General features: G+C 41.6%; 1 protein-coding gene across 3 annotated transcripts; it reads right to left on the bottom strand.

The window, feature by feature from the left end:
* Positions 1 to 9,483: 9,483 nt before the first annotated feature.
* Positions 9,484 to 10,301, bottom strand: LOC149138928 (uncharacterized). Of its 3 annotated transcripts, none has more exons than XM_089446882.1 (3): positions 10,136 to 10,301; positions 9,940 to 10,040; positions 9,484 to 9,616 (listed from the first exon to the last, which is right to left on the bottom strand). In XM_089446882.1, the coding sequence occupies exons 1-3, from the start codon at positions 10,297 to 10,299 to the stop codon at positions 9,582 to 9,584; spliced, it is 300 nt and encodes a 99-aa protein (XP_089303008.1). In that variant the 5' UTR covers positions 10,300 to 10,301; the 3' UTR covers positions 9,484 to 9,581. The 3 variants fall into 3 exon arrangements, with proteins under 3 accessions (XP_089303008.1, XP_089303009.1, XP_089303007.1); XM_089446883.1 differs by having other exon boundaries at positions 10,157 to 10,301; XM_089446881.1 differs by having other exon boundaries at positions 9,559 to 9,637.
* Positions 10,302 to 11,438: the final 1,137 nt, after the last annotated feature.

Below are 11,438 nucleotides of genomic sequence, written 5' to 3'. Positions count from 1 at the left end.
TTGACAATAGTGCGCTATAGAGTCGAAAGAGATAGATCTCCCAATCAAACGAATGAAATTCCCAAACAGCAATAAGGAATGGCACTCGACCAATTGATCCTAAAGTCCCCTCCCTCGCCTCGTCTTCCCACCATATGTATCTCATTCTTAGTCTCAAATGGAGGAGCCAATCGAACGAATGAAACTCCCAAGCAGCGGTAAGGAATGGCACTGAGCAATAAGACGGTAAGTGCTATCACTGAGTGGTAAGGTGGAGTTATCGTGGGATTCAAACGTTTCTGACTTTTGCTAAATTGCCTTTTGCTTTGACTCGAAATTTGCTTTGACAAGAGGAATCTTTTGAAATAGAGCATCCTGGTAAAAGGTAAGCTTTCTTTGGGGTGTTGTTAGTTGGGCTTCCTTGGCAACGGTAAGTCAAAAAGATAGGTACCTATCTGAAAGAAAAATCTATTTACCACCCCACCCTAGGGATAACGTCGCAATAACGTGTTTGATAAAGGCCTTTGAAGCAGGTTTTTAACATATGTTCGAGATAGATCCAATCCGATTGAGACTTGCCTTCTAACTCGCCTTCAGAAATTTATCCAAGAATTATCCAAATAATGGCTTGAAGGACCTAGATGATGGAGTTATGTCTTTCATTCATGAAGGAAAGGTTCAATGCTACTGAAATTCCATTATGTAGACTTCCTTGAAGGAAAAAAAGAACTAGGGACACTACCAGTACAACTTACCAATCCTATTTGAGTTATTAGCCCTGAAGTTGGGTTAACCGCCTCATGACTCTCTAATCTGGTTGAGTTACCCGCCTCATGACCGATGAAGGGTGCACAACAAAGAAGGGTTTGATTTACTAGTTTGCCCTGCGAGGCCCAGACCCGTAGAGCGTTAGCCAGGAGCCATACTGTTTGGGTTGTCTTGACTTACTGCAACCATCGGACCGTGAAGCTTGTCAATATTGCGAAGGACGCATAGCTTAAAGCCATAGACTTCGATGTTGGTACATATTAAGGATGCATAGCGTAAAGCCATAGACTTGGATGCTTTAAAAAGAGACTAATTCTTCTTGCGCCTTGGGCTCCCTTAAAGTGAATAACTATTGCACTTATCTCCTAAAGTGAGTAACTCTAGCACTTTCGAGCTTGTAGTTCGTTCTCATTGCACACCTTCTGCCTCGAAACCCTCCATGCACCTTGAATGTGGCCTTCACTCTCATCTTGCTTTCTTTCTTGAAGGAAGTACTTACAAGGTAACCACTATCACTGAAGAGCTGTGAGGCTAAAGTTGTGACTGAAGAGCTTTCTTTTTGGTTTTAACCCCAAAAATCGGTCTTTATCCTATCAATATAAACTTCTACATCTTCTACTCTACTAATTGGGTAGGTTCTTGTAATACCCCGGTTTTGACCCTTGGAATATAATATGTGAATTCATGTATTATTTGAATTAGGTGGTTTATGTTATAGGATACAAGCCATGTGGGCTTTGTTAAAGGACCATATGTGTCAATAATGTAAATGCATTGTAAATATTCCTAGTGCGAAGGTCAAGGCCAAGGCCTGACTAGTGAATGTGTATGAGTCCCCATGATGGGCTAGGATTATGGTGTGGTTGTTATGTTTCCATCATGTGCTTATGTTATGTAAAAGCATTCACAAAAAGGAAATATATCATAATATAATAAAAAAATGTTGCATAAGAAACAACAATAGTACTATGATACCACAAGACGGGAATCTAAAAGGAGGTGCATGGGTGATTTGACTTGACATCTATCTCTTGGGAAGTCAAACCTCCCTTGCCCATGCTTACCTACAAAAATTTCCCATAAAACATAGAGTTGGATGTTTCCCCATGCTTCTTGGGATCGGCATGAAAGGGCGAGCTGTATCGATTGGTTAACCCGAATCCTTTGCATGTATGATCCGACGGGCCCTACTATTATTACTTAAGGCACTACACATTACCTTATTAATCGAAAAATGGAGGGTTGGGATTTGAGGTCCTTTAGCCATGGAACACGGCACAATTGTGTATATAAAGTGGGGCCTCTCAAACACTAGCATGAAAGCTTTGTGCATCAACACCTGCTAGCTGGGATGCAAACGATCATACACAGCTAGATCAATAGGCGTTGTTTGGGAGCTTCTGGTGAACCTCGATATCCATACCATTCTAGACGCAAATAATTCGCCCCCGTATATTATAGGAATTAATAATCGAGAGGGGCAAAACTCATTTTCTAGATGATGGACGAGGAGAAACTCATTGAACGGCTTATTTCCCTTCCCTCGCTCGGAAACAGACTAGCATTGTGCCATATTATAATTTAACAAATTTTGTTGTCTCTGTCTCGCAACTGGCTAGACGTGTAGCAGGCAAATTTATAAGAAAACGTTTTAGATAGGTAGGTATTCCCCCGGCCGATCGGAGAAGAGCGACTATGGGCTCTCTAAGAACTAATAAGAATAAGATGACCACGGATTGGTCTTATTTGTAATCCTATATCCCAATAGATTATGTTTTATGTTGGCTGGGGTGGGTATGAAAACAGGATCGATAGAGCTCTGTCACAATTGATTGATTTCGAGATTGGTGGCATTTTTCATGAAATTGGTGCTGGCCACTCCCACGATAAGACTGCTATCTACAGTTGAGGGATATATTCATCCAAATGTTTCACTAGAACTATTGGGCCACTGATAGCCAATCAGTAGATCAAAGTGTTTTTCGAATGTTCTATTTATAAAACTTGAATGTGGTTTCCGATGAAGTGAGGGACTGGGGCAGGGATACAAAAGTGGAGAAGGGAGATCAAAAGGTGTCGGATTCTCGAGTGTAGCTACAGTTATGCCAGTTCTAATGGCATATTGATAAATTCTACATTTTTTTTTCAGAGTGAAAATCAGCATATTTATATATTGAGGAAATATAAGGCATATACATATGAGCCAATATAGCAGGCGAAAGCTGTCAGTCCAATAACATTCCGGAGGAATCGACAAGCCATGAAGAGGCAGAGGAGCCAATTAAGACCAAAAGGAAATCCACAAGACGATACAGTATGCAGAAATAGACAGAATATAAGCATAGGCCAGACAATTAATTGCTGAACCATATGCAGAGAAAAGGGAGGGGAATCCTGAAGCCGGGAGGATAAATCCCATCTGATATTGCTCATCGAGGAGGAACCCGAGATATATGCATGGCCAGGTACAAAACAGTGCCAAAAACCATCGACCATTATGGAGAGAAAACCTGTGCAAAGACATAAAAACATGAAGAGAGAAAAAGGCATGTAAAGAACAGTTACATCAACATGTTGGATTAAGCATCGCCGATATGAAAATGAGAGAGGAGAGAATTGGTTCTTTGGAGTCCTGAAAAATGCATGCATTTCTCCACTTCCAGAGACACCAACAGGTAATGATGAATAAAGTTCGCCATTCTTGACATTGAGCTGACCACCACTTGAAACCCTCCTGCACAGAAGCGAAGACCTGTAGAGCAAATCCATGAGATAATGAAAGTTCATACCAGATTTGTGCAGTTGCTGGGCATTGAAAAAACATGTGGACGTTCGTTTCCAGCGCTTGTCGACACATAACACATCTGCTTGGTCCTGACCATCCCTTCCGCTGTAAAACCTCCCATGAGAGGTTTCGATCAGAAAAAAGCAGCCAGGACAATAAAATTGCCTTGAGCGGGCAGTGGGCTTTCCAAAATTTGTAGGGGAAGATTGGAAAAAGCCGCAGCTGAAGATTGGACAAGGCAGCTACATATAGATCAGTGACCCGAGTGTGCTGAGTTGAATTTGGCTTGGACCATATCAGTTCATCGGCATCACCTGTCTGAACAATTCCCTTGTCTGCAAAAAACTTAGTGGCCAGCTCCCAAGGTTGTTGCAACGAAGGAGGAAGCCCAAGATCCTCAGCACTCTTCCAAATTGGCAAGGAGGATGACCAAGACAATATCAATTTGTCCCAAGTGAATATACCCCGAGAGTGAAGAAAAGATATCATATGAGGAGATAGCTTTTTTTCCAGATCATGAACAGTAGCATCTACACCAATGATTATATTGGAGCCAGAGGAAAAGCGCCATCTGAGAAAATCGAAGAAGAGTGCCTGCACCTTTTTAAAACCAAGCCAAATAGCGGAACCCCTCATGGAACCGAGAGTCTTATTCCTGTACCAATATACCATAGGCCTGCCCCTCAAATATTTTTGATTGATTATGGCACTCCAAGTGCCGGTACCAAAAACGCCCCTGCGAAGAGAGTTGCATAAGAGTGCCCAGCCAAATGACCGCATATGTAGGATGCCCCAACCGCCTGATTGTTTAGGCCTGGAAATGAGGTCCATCTTGACCAGATGGATCTTAGACTGATGAGAGCGTCCTCCCCAAAGAAAATTTGCAGATAAGGAGACCATTTTCCTTATGATTGCAGCGGGCAGATGAAATAGGTGAGCCCAATAAACCGCCAGCTGGGAGAGAACAGATTGGACAAGAATTAATCTGCCTCCAAGGGATAAAAATCTGTACTCCCATCTTGAAATCTTCCTGTAAAAACGGTCGATTAGCCAAACCCAGTCCTGATACCGGTACGCTTTTGGTTTGAGAAAGAAGCCCAGGTATTTAAATCCATCATTGATTAATGCCAAATTGACACCAAAATGCGTAGCAATCCATTGCGCAAGCTCTAGATTTGTGCCGTTGTAATATAAGGTGGATTTAGCCCTGTTAATGTGCAGACCGGTGGCTGATTGGAATTTCAGGAAGATACCTGAAAGGCATGTCCAACTAGATTTGCAGAGCATGGCAAAAGTTAGAATGTCATCGACAAACAAATTATGAGACAGAAAGATATTCTTGCATATCTTGATCGGGGCATATCTATGCTCTACAACAGCTTTGTTGATCTGCGAACTGAGAGTGCTCATAACCAGAATAAAGAGGAGAGGAGAGAGAGGACATCCCTGACGAAGTCCTCTTTCCGCTTTGAAGGGAGCTGATGGGGAGCCATTAATAATGACAGAGTATTGAACGTTCTCTACGCAGGCCATCACCCAATTAATACCTTGAGGATTCAGACCAATTTTTGCAAGGAGGATGCGGAGGAAACCCCAGTCCACACAATCATAAGCCTTTTCCAAATCAATCTTTAGAATGGCAGCGTCTGTATTCTTGGACAAAACCGAGAAAAGACATTCTTGGGTCGAGGCAACAGCATCCAGGATATTTCTGTGTTTTAAAAAGGCATGTTGTTCCTTGGAAATGAAGGAGTTAAGAAACGGCTTCATTCTCTCAGCGATTATCTTCGAGATGATTTTAAAGAGGATGTTGCATAAGGCTATTGGCCTGAAGTCAGCAAATGAATCGTTCTGTTCCTTTTTAGGGATCAGTGCTATAAAGGTTGCAGAGAGGGCGCTGTTGATATTCCCCGACATACGGGTCGCATCTGCCATGCTCAGCAAGTCGGTTTTGAACAAGTCGAAGAAGTGTGAAAAGAATTCTATCGGCCATCCATCTGGCCCAGGACTTTTGTCCTTATGAAACTTTTTTATGACTTGACAAAGTTCCTCTTCCGAGATGGCCTTAAGAAATTCTGTATTGTCGGCTTCGTTAAACATAACAGGTACCTGTTCAATCATCCAGAAGACATCGTTTATCTCATTTGGCCGCCTCTTATATTGTTTCTGGAAAAACTTCGTTGCCTCCATCTCAATTTCCTGTTGGGAATGAACGAAGGATCCATTTTCGTCCTTAATCCTCCAGATCGAATTTCTTATCCTCCGGCCGTTTGCAAAATTGTGAAAGAATCTTGTGTTACGGTCACCTTCCTTGAGCCAAATCGCTCGACTCTTTAGCCTCCAAGATGATTCCTCTTTGAGCAGCAATTCCTGTTTCATTTTCTCCAAAGATCTGAAGTGGATTTTTTGGTCAAAAGACAGAGAGTCGAAGGGAACCGAGTCCGTTAAGCACCGCAGATCATTTTTTATATCATCAAGCGCCTTTTTGTCCGATTTCCTCTTTTTAATTAGCCAGTCCTTGGCCGCCACCCTCAGCAATTGGATCTTGTCGCGGAAGGTGGAGAAGGATGTCCGCTCCGCCAGTTTTAATTCTCCCCATTTATTGGTGATAAGGGCATGGAAAGACTCGTCTTCAAGATAGATCCTATTGAACTTGAACGAGTAACCCATCCTACGATCCCTATCCCTCCATTCAAGGAAGATGGGTCGGTGATCAGACGTGTAATCAAAACCAGTGCATGCAACTGGCATTCCCCATTGCTCAATTATGCCGGCATTGATAATGAAACGATCAAGACGTTTGGCAATGAACCCCGAGCCTGTCCTGCCATTGTTCCATGTAGGAACCATCTTTTGAGGAGTGATGTCGACCAGGTTCCTGTTTAGGAATGCCGCCCGAAGTCTGTCAGCAAATGGATCAAATTTCCTGCAGTTACCCCAACATTCGTTAGAGTTTAAAGCAATATTAAAGTCCCCTGCTATCAATAGAGATTGGATGTCAAGGATCTCCGAGGCAAACAGCAGATCCCAAAAGGAAATTTTGTTCCTATACGGCGCATAGATGTTCAGAATATTTATGATCTCGGGCCGGCCTCTAACCAGAGCAGAAAGAAGAATGCCCGCACAGCATTTATAGGCCTTTGCCTTGACCCGCATCGGATCCCACATGACTGCCAATCCTCCCGACAATCCATCTGCGTCAGAGGCAACGATATACCAGGATGGAAACATTCTTCGAAAGAATGCAATGGATGCCTTACTTGAGTGCATAGTTTCCTGAATAAATATGATATGAGAACGAGCAGCAACGAAAATCTCTTTTAGCGCCTGGAATTTGGGGGCGGCACCCAGACCCCTGATATTCAGTGATGTCAGAAAGGTCATTTGGATGGCTGTCCAGCCATGCATGCTCTAAGAGGCTGTGGCGCAGGAGAATCAGAGATAGGTACTTCAACAAGGGAGAGATTAGTAATGCCATAGTCAGAAGCGATAGTTCTGCCTCTAAAATGGCGTGAATCCCCTTTCTTCTTTTTCCGGACAGTGATATTCTTGGCTGAGTTGGGGCTGATGGAGGGAAATGAAGGTTTATGGATGGTTAATGGCTCGAGGATTGGGGGATTTCTTTGGAGGAGGAGATCTATGTCGCTGTCCGATTTATTGATCGGAGACTCAGATGGGGAGTTTGCAGGCGTAGGAGAAGGCATTGGTTCCTTGCCTTTGTGAAGACGAGCGGAAGGCGTGGCCGTTGAGGGAGACGTTGAACTAATCATGATAGGGTGCGATCCAACTACAAAATCGCCTTTGTTCATAGGAGATGGAGAGGGCACCGGGTTGTCTTCAATGGGCTCCAGAATGGGGGAGCATTCCAGTACCGGTGAGGGCATATCACGCACCTGCGACCGGGACTGAGAATAGGATTTCGCCTGAGAGGGCTGTTGAAATATAAAGCCATCTGCGTCTTCGGACAAAGATTCTGATTTATTGGATCTTCCCCTGTGGCGAGAAAAACGCTTGGGATTCCGCTTGAGGAGATACCTGCAGTTGTTTATAAGATGACCTGTGCGATGGCATTGAGAACACCGAAAAGGAATTCCCCAATAGTCGAGCCTTTGGCAGATCGTAGAGCCTTCCCAATTGATCTGAATGTGTTCCGGATATCCGCCTTTATAGGGTTTTTCAATCAGCACCCATGCAATCCTTTTATCTTTCTCGCCTCTGACCCAAGGGTCAACGTAAATAAATTTACCCACTGAATTCCCAATCTCCGTTAGAGTTTCAACCGACCATAATTCCAGCGGTAAATTTGGAAGCTTCACCCATATCATGCAGTTAGATGGAGTGTTTTTGAGGGGGTCGAAACCCACATACCATCGGGATAAAGCCAAAAAGCTCCTGCCAACGACCCAAGGTTTGTTTAGAATCATTTCGAGGTCGTCTATGTTTAAGAAATGAAAGGAGAACCAGTCTTTCATCAACCTAGAAATGATTGGGGTATAACCAATCAGAGGGAGCCATTTTGAGGATAGCCATGTTCTCATATCACTCTCGGACATCTCTGGAAAATGCCATTTCCCGACGAGTGAGAGCTTCTGAAGACTTTCAATACGTTCAGACAAAATCGCACTAGAGACAGTGACAGCTTTTGGAGATGGAATGGTTTTGACCGGATTCCTTGCTTTGTTTTGGCGGTTTCCTTTTCCATGATCTGAGCCAAATTTGGGGGAGACAGGACCCTTTTTGTCCGCTTCCAATTCCAGGCAGAAAGGGGAAGGATTGGTCTTATAAGAAGGAAGAAGCATCTCCTCCACCGTGGCATGCCATTTCGGATTATGAATAGAGGATTCACGTGCCTTCTCTGCCTCAATGGCAGCCGAAAAAAGTGCCCTCGTGGCCGGAGAGTCACTATCAACCGCCATTAGAAAAACATATAGAATGTTGTAGAAAGCCTGACACTGGGTACTATTGTACTCCAAATGAACCTGGATGATGAAATCAGTGGATAGAAAAAGCCTATAGAAGGATTCCCAAAGATATTGTCAGGACAGCGAGGACTGAATTCAATTAGATACCTGTGAAAATGTACCCCATCCCCAAAAAGGAAGCCTCAAGGACGTGGAACATTAATCCTAAGATCAATTTGAATTGAGAAGGTGGCAGAAAAGAGCCGATACCACCGTCAATATGTCATGTTCCTAGCCTCGAGAAACTTCAGATCATGGAAGGATGACAGGAATGCGAGCAGAGAATTGATGTTCCATTTTCAGTGGTCGGAATTCTCATTCGAATAGAAAGACCGGTGATATTACGGGAAGGGTGCCGGCGAAAGGCCGATACCGGGAGAGGAGAGTGAGGGATTCGAACACGAGTTGGAGGCTTGCAATTCACAGAGCTTATACTATGGACTACCGGAAGCAGAAACCACTGGTTCTATGTCTCTGTGTGGCTATTGCAGTCACAACAACAACAATAAACATGAAAAATACACCAAAACCTCCCTATGCGGAATCGGATATCAGTGCAGGGGCTGTAAATGTAAAACGAAGCTTTAACTCTGTTCAACAATGATTTTAGCATGATTAACTATTGAAGCATTAGTAGAAACCAGAGAGCCGAGTGCAGAGAAACATCCAAGAAACGGTGCGGAGAGAAAGAGTAGAAAGTAGACTGTGTAACGGCAGCACCTCATGCCCAAGAGGGCAGAGGCGGAGAGGAAAAAAAACGCAAATGGGTGGCAAAGACAGAATTTAACAGAGACGTTCTGTGGGCGCGGAGGAGCCTTGTATGGCTGAAAAAAGGATGTTAAGCCACGAACCACGACGAACCCATACCTTCATGCATGGAGCTGCTTGCGGCCTTGTGTCGAAATATTTGTGCAACAACAAATATTCAATTTAAATTTAAATAACTCTGTAATTCTTTGCTATCTCTAACAACAAAAGTTCAATTTAAATTTAAGTGAACAAATTGATATGCTATTGGAAATGCATCCAAATATAATTAAATCAAATCAATAAGAGGAAGGGAATTACCACATATTAAATTAGATCCGTCAAAAGCATTCGAGACTCTGCAATTCTTTTATATCTGAGAAAAAAATCAAACAATCTGCAATTCTTTTATACATGTGAGAAAAAATCAAACAACAAAAATTCGGAAACTAGATATTTAAATTTCAATATACTCGTAAACTGTAGAGTTAAATACGTTTTGCAGTACACAATTTCTGTAAAAAAAAAAGTCATACGGTTTCTTTATGAGTGTAACCTAAACATAAAAGTGTGAACACAAACATAAAAGAATTCATAAGTATAGCGAGCATTAGCGCTATGCGCCACATCAGAATTTGTCTAAAGCACCACAGCATTAAAGAATTTAACTAATTTAAAGATAGGATTTAAAGAATTTACATAAGGCCCGAGGGTTCAAATCCAGCAAGGAGGAAAAGAACTTTGATAGCAGCAAAGCTACTATTCCTCCTCCATGGGCATGCCCTGCTGAAACCACAGATCTGCAAGAAAATGCTGAAGGTTAGTCCGCCTGTGAAGACTTAGATGCACCAGCGGATAAAGAACCAAAAGTGAGAGGAGCATTCGTAGAAATCACCTAAAGCGAAGCAGATTGTTCATTGAAAGAAAACGATGGTGAATGCAGACAAGCTGAGCAACAGCAAAAGCAGGATAAACAGAGCTTGGAGCCGAATGGAGTGAACGGATTGAGTCGCCAATAACGCTTTTTGCTCCATGGAAAAGATTTTCACCTCCGTTCATTGGGTTCCACGACTTCTCAATGTCCACTCGACCAAATTACACCGGTATATTTGTGACACGTGTCACTTACATTTAATTCAGAACGTCGCTGCACCGTTAGATTGGAATGCTGTTACAATTAAACGGCGATAAAAAAGGGTGTCAGAAAATGTGTCAGAAATTTTCAAAGCCTGCTTGTCATAACCCATGGATGAGTTCTTGTAATTGTGCATTAATCTTAATCAACTTATAGAAAACCTTCACCATCCACATCATTAAATTTGCATTCAGTTTCTTTTTTTTATACTCCAAATTTATTTATTATTTTAAATTAATGGTTTAATCATTTGATATTTAAATGGAATAAATTAGATTTATGTAAATCCCATAAAATCTATTAAATTTTTAAATATGTTTAATTAAAATAATTTTTTTTATAATTCAAAAATTGTTTTATTTTTAAAATTTTATAATATTTTAATTTTTTTTATTATAATCTGAATGTCTGTTTTATTGAGGTTTTGTTGGTTTACTATTAAGATTGTTTGAGTGTTGGGTCATGTTTAAAGGTCTAATCATATGTTAATTGGCCCCACCTAAAACGAAGGAGTTACACAAGGACAAAACATATTTTATCTTAAGCAGAGTGCTCTCACTGTATGCTAATTAGAACACCAATATAAAATGTCACTTTACCATTTTTTTCCATAAGCTCTTATCAAATGTACCATTTTTCTATATAAAGGTTCTAACATTTGTCATTAGCTCTCTTGAAGCCACGTGATGATATTTGTGATATCTTTGTAGAGAAAATGAGGAAGTTTCCATTTCTTCTTAGCGTGGTAGCAAAATAATCTTCTGCAAAAATATTGCAAGTCAAATCTCATCTTAATTTTTTGGGTTTCCTTGGACTAGTGTAACAATACAGCCTAGTTTCAAGAGATGTTTGTGGTTGTGTAATGCTATTATATTGATAAAACAGGTAAGATCAGACACATAATGTACAAGTAAAAGATTACGAGCATAGATCTATCTTTATACCAGATCTTTTAATTAGTAGGAGTTTATACCTGACTTTTTAATATGAATCGATCTATCTTTATACCAGATCTTTTAACTAGTGGGAACTTATTATACCTGACTTTTTAAGATGAATCAAT

This window comes from Pinus tabuliformis, chromosome X, assembly GCF_031772625.1.
Source record: "Pinus tabuliformis cultivar Carrire ecotype Pingquan chromosome X, CPIR1, whole genome shotgun sequence".
NCBI lineage: Eukaryota > Viridiplantae > Streptophyta > Pinopsida > Pinales > Pinaceae > Pinus > Pinus tabuliformis.
This window is presented reverse-complemented; position numbering and strand designations above follow the sequence as displayed.

Excerpts from the sequence above, each read along its gene's own strand:
- LOC149138928 (XM_089446881.1), bottom strand. The coding sequence starts at position 10,299 with ATGAACGGAGGTGAAAATCTTTTCCATGGAGCAAAAAGCGTTATTGGC. Across the intron at positions 10,041-10,135 it reads AACAATCTGCTTCGCTTTAG|ATCTGTGGTTTCAGCAGGGC; the intron begins GTGATTTCTACG and ends ATTTTCTTGCAG. Across the intron at positions 9,638-9,939 it reads TTTGAACCCTCGGGCCTTAT|ATTGTTTGATTTTTTTCTCA; the intron begins GTAAATTCTTTA and ends AAAGAATTGCAG.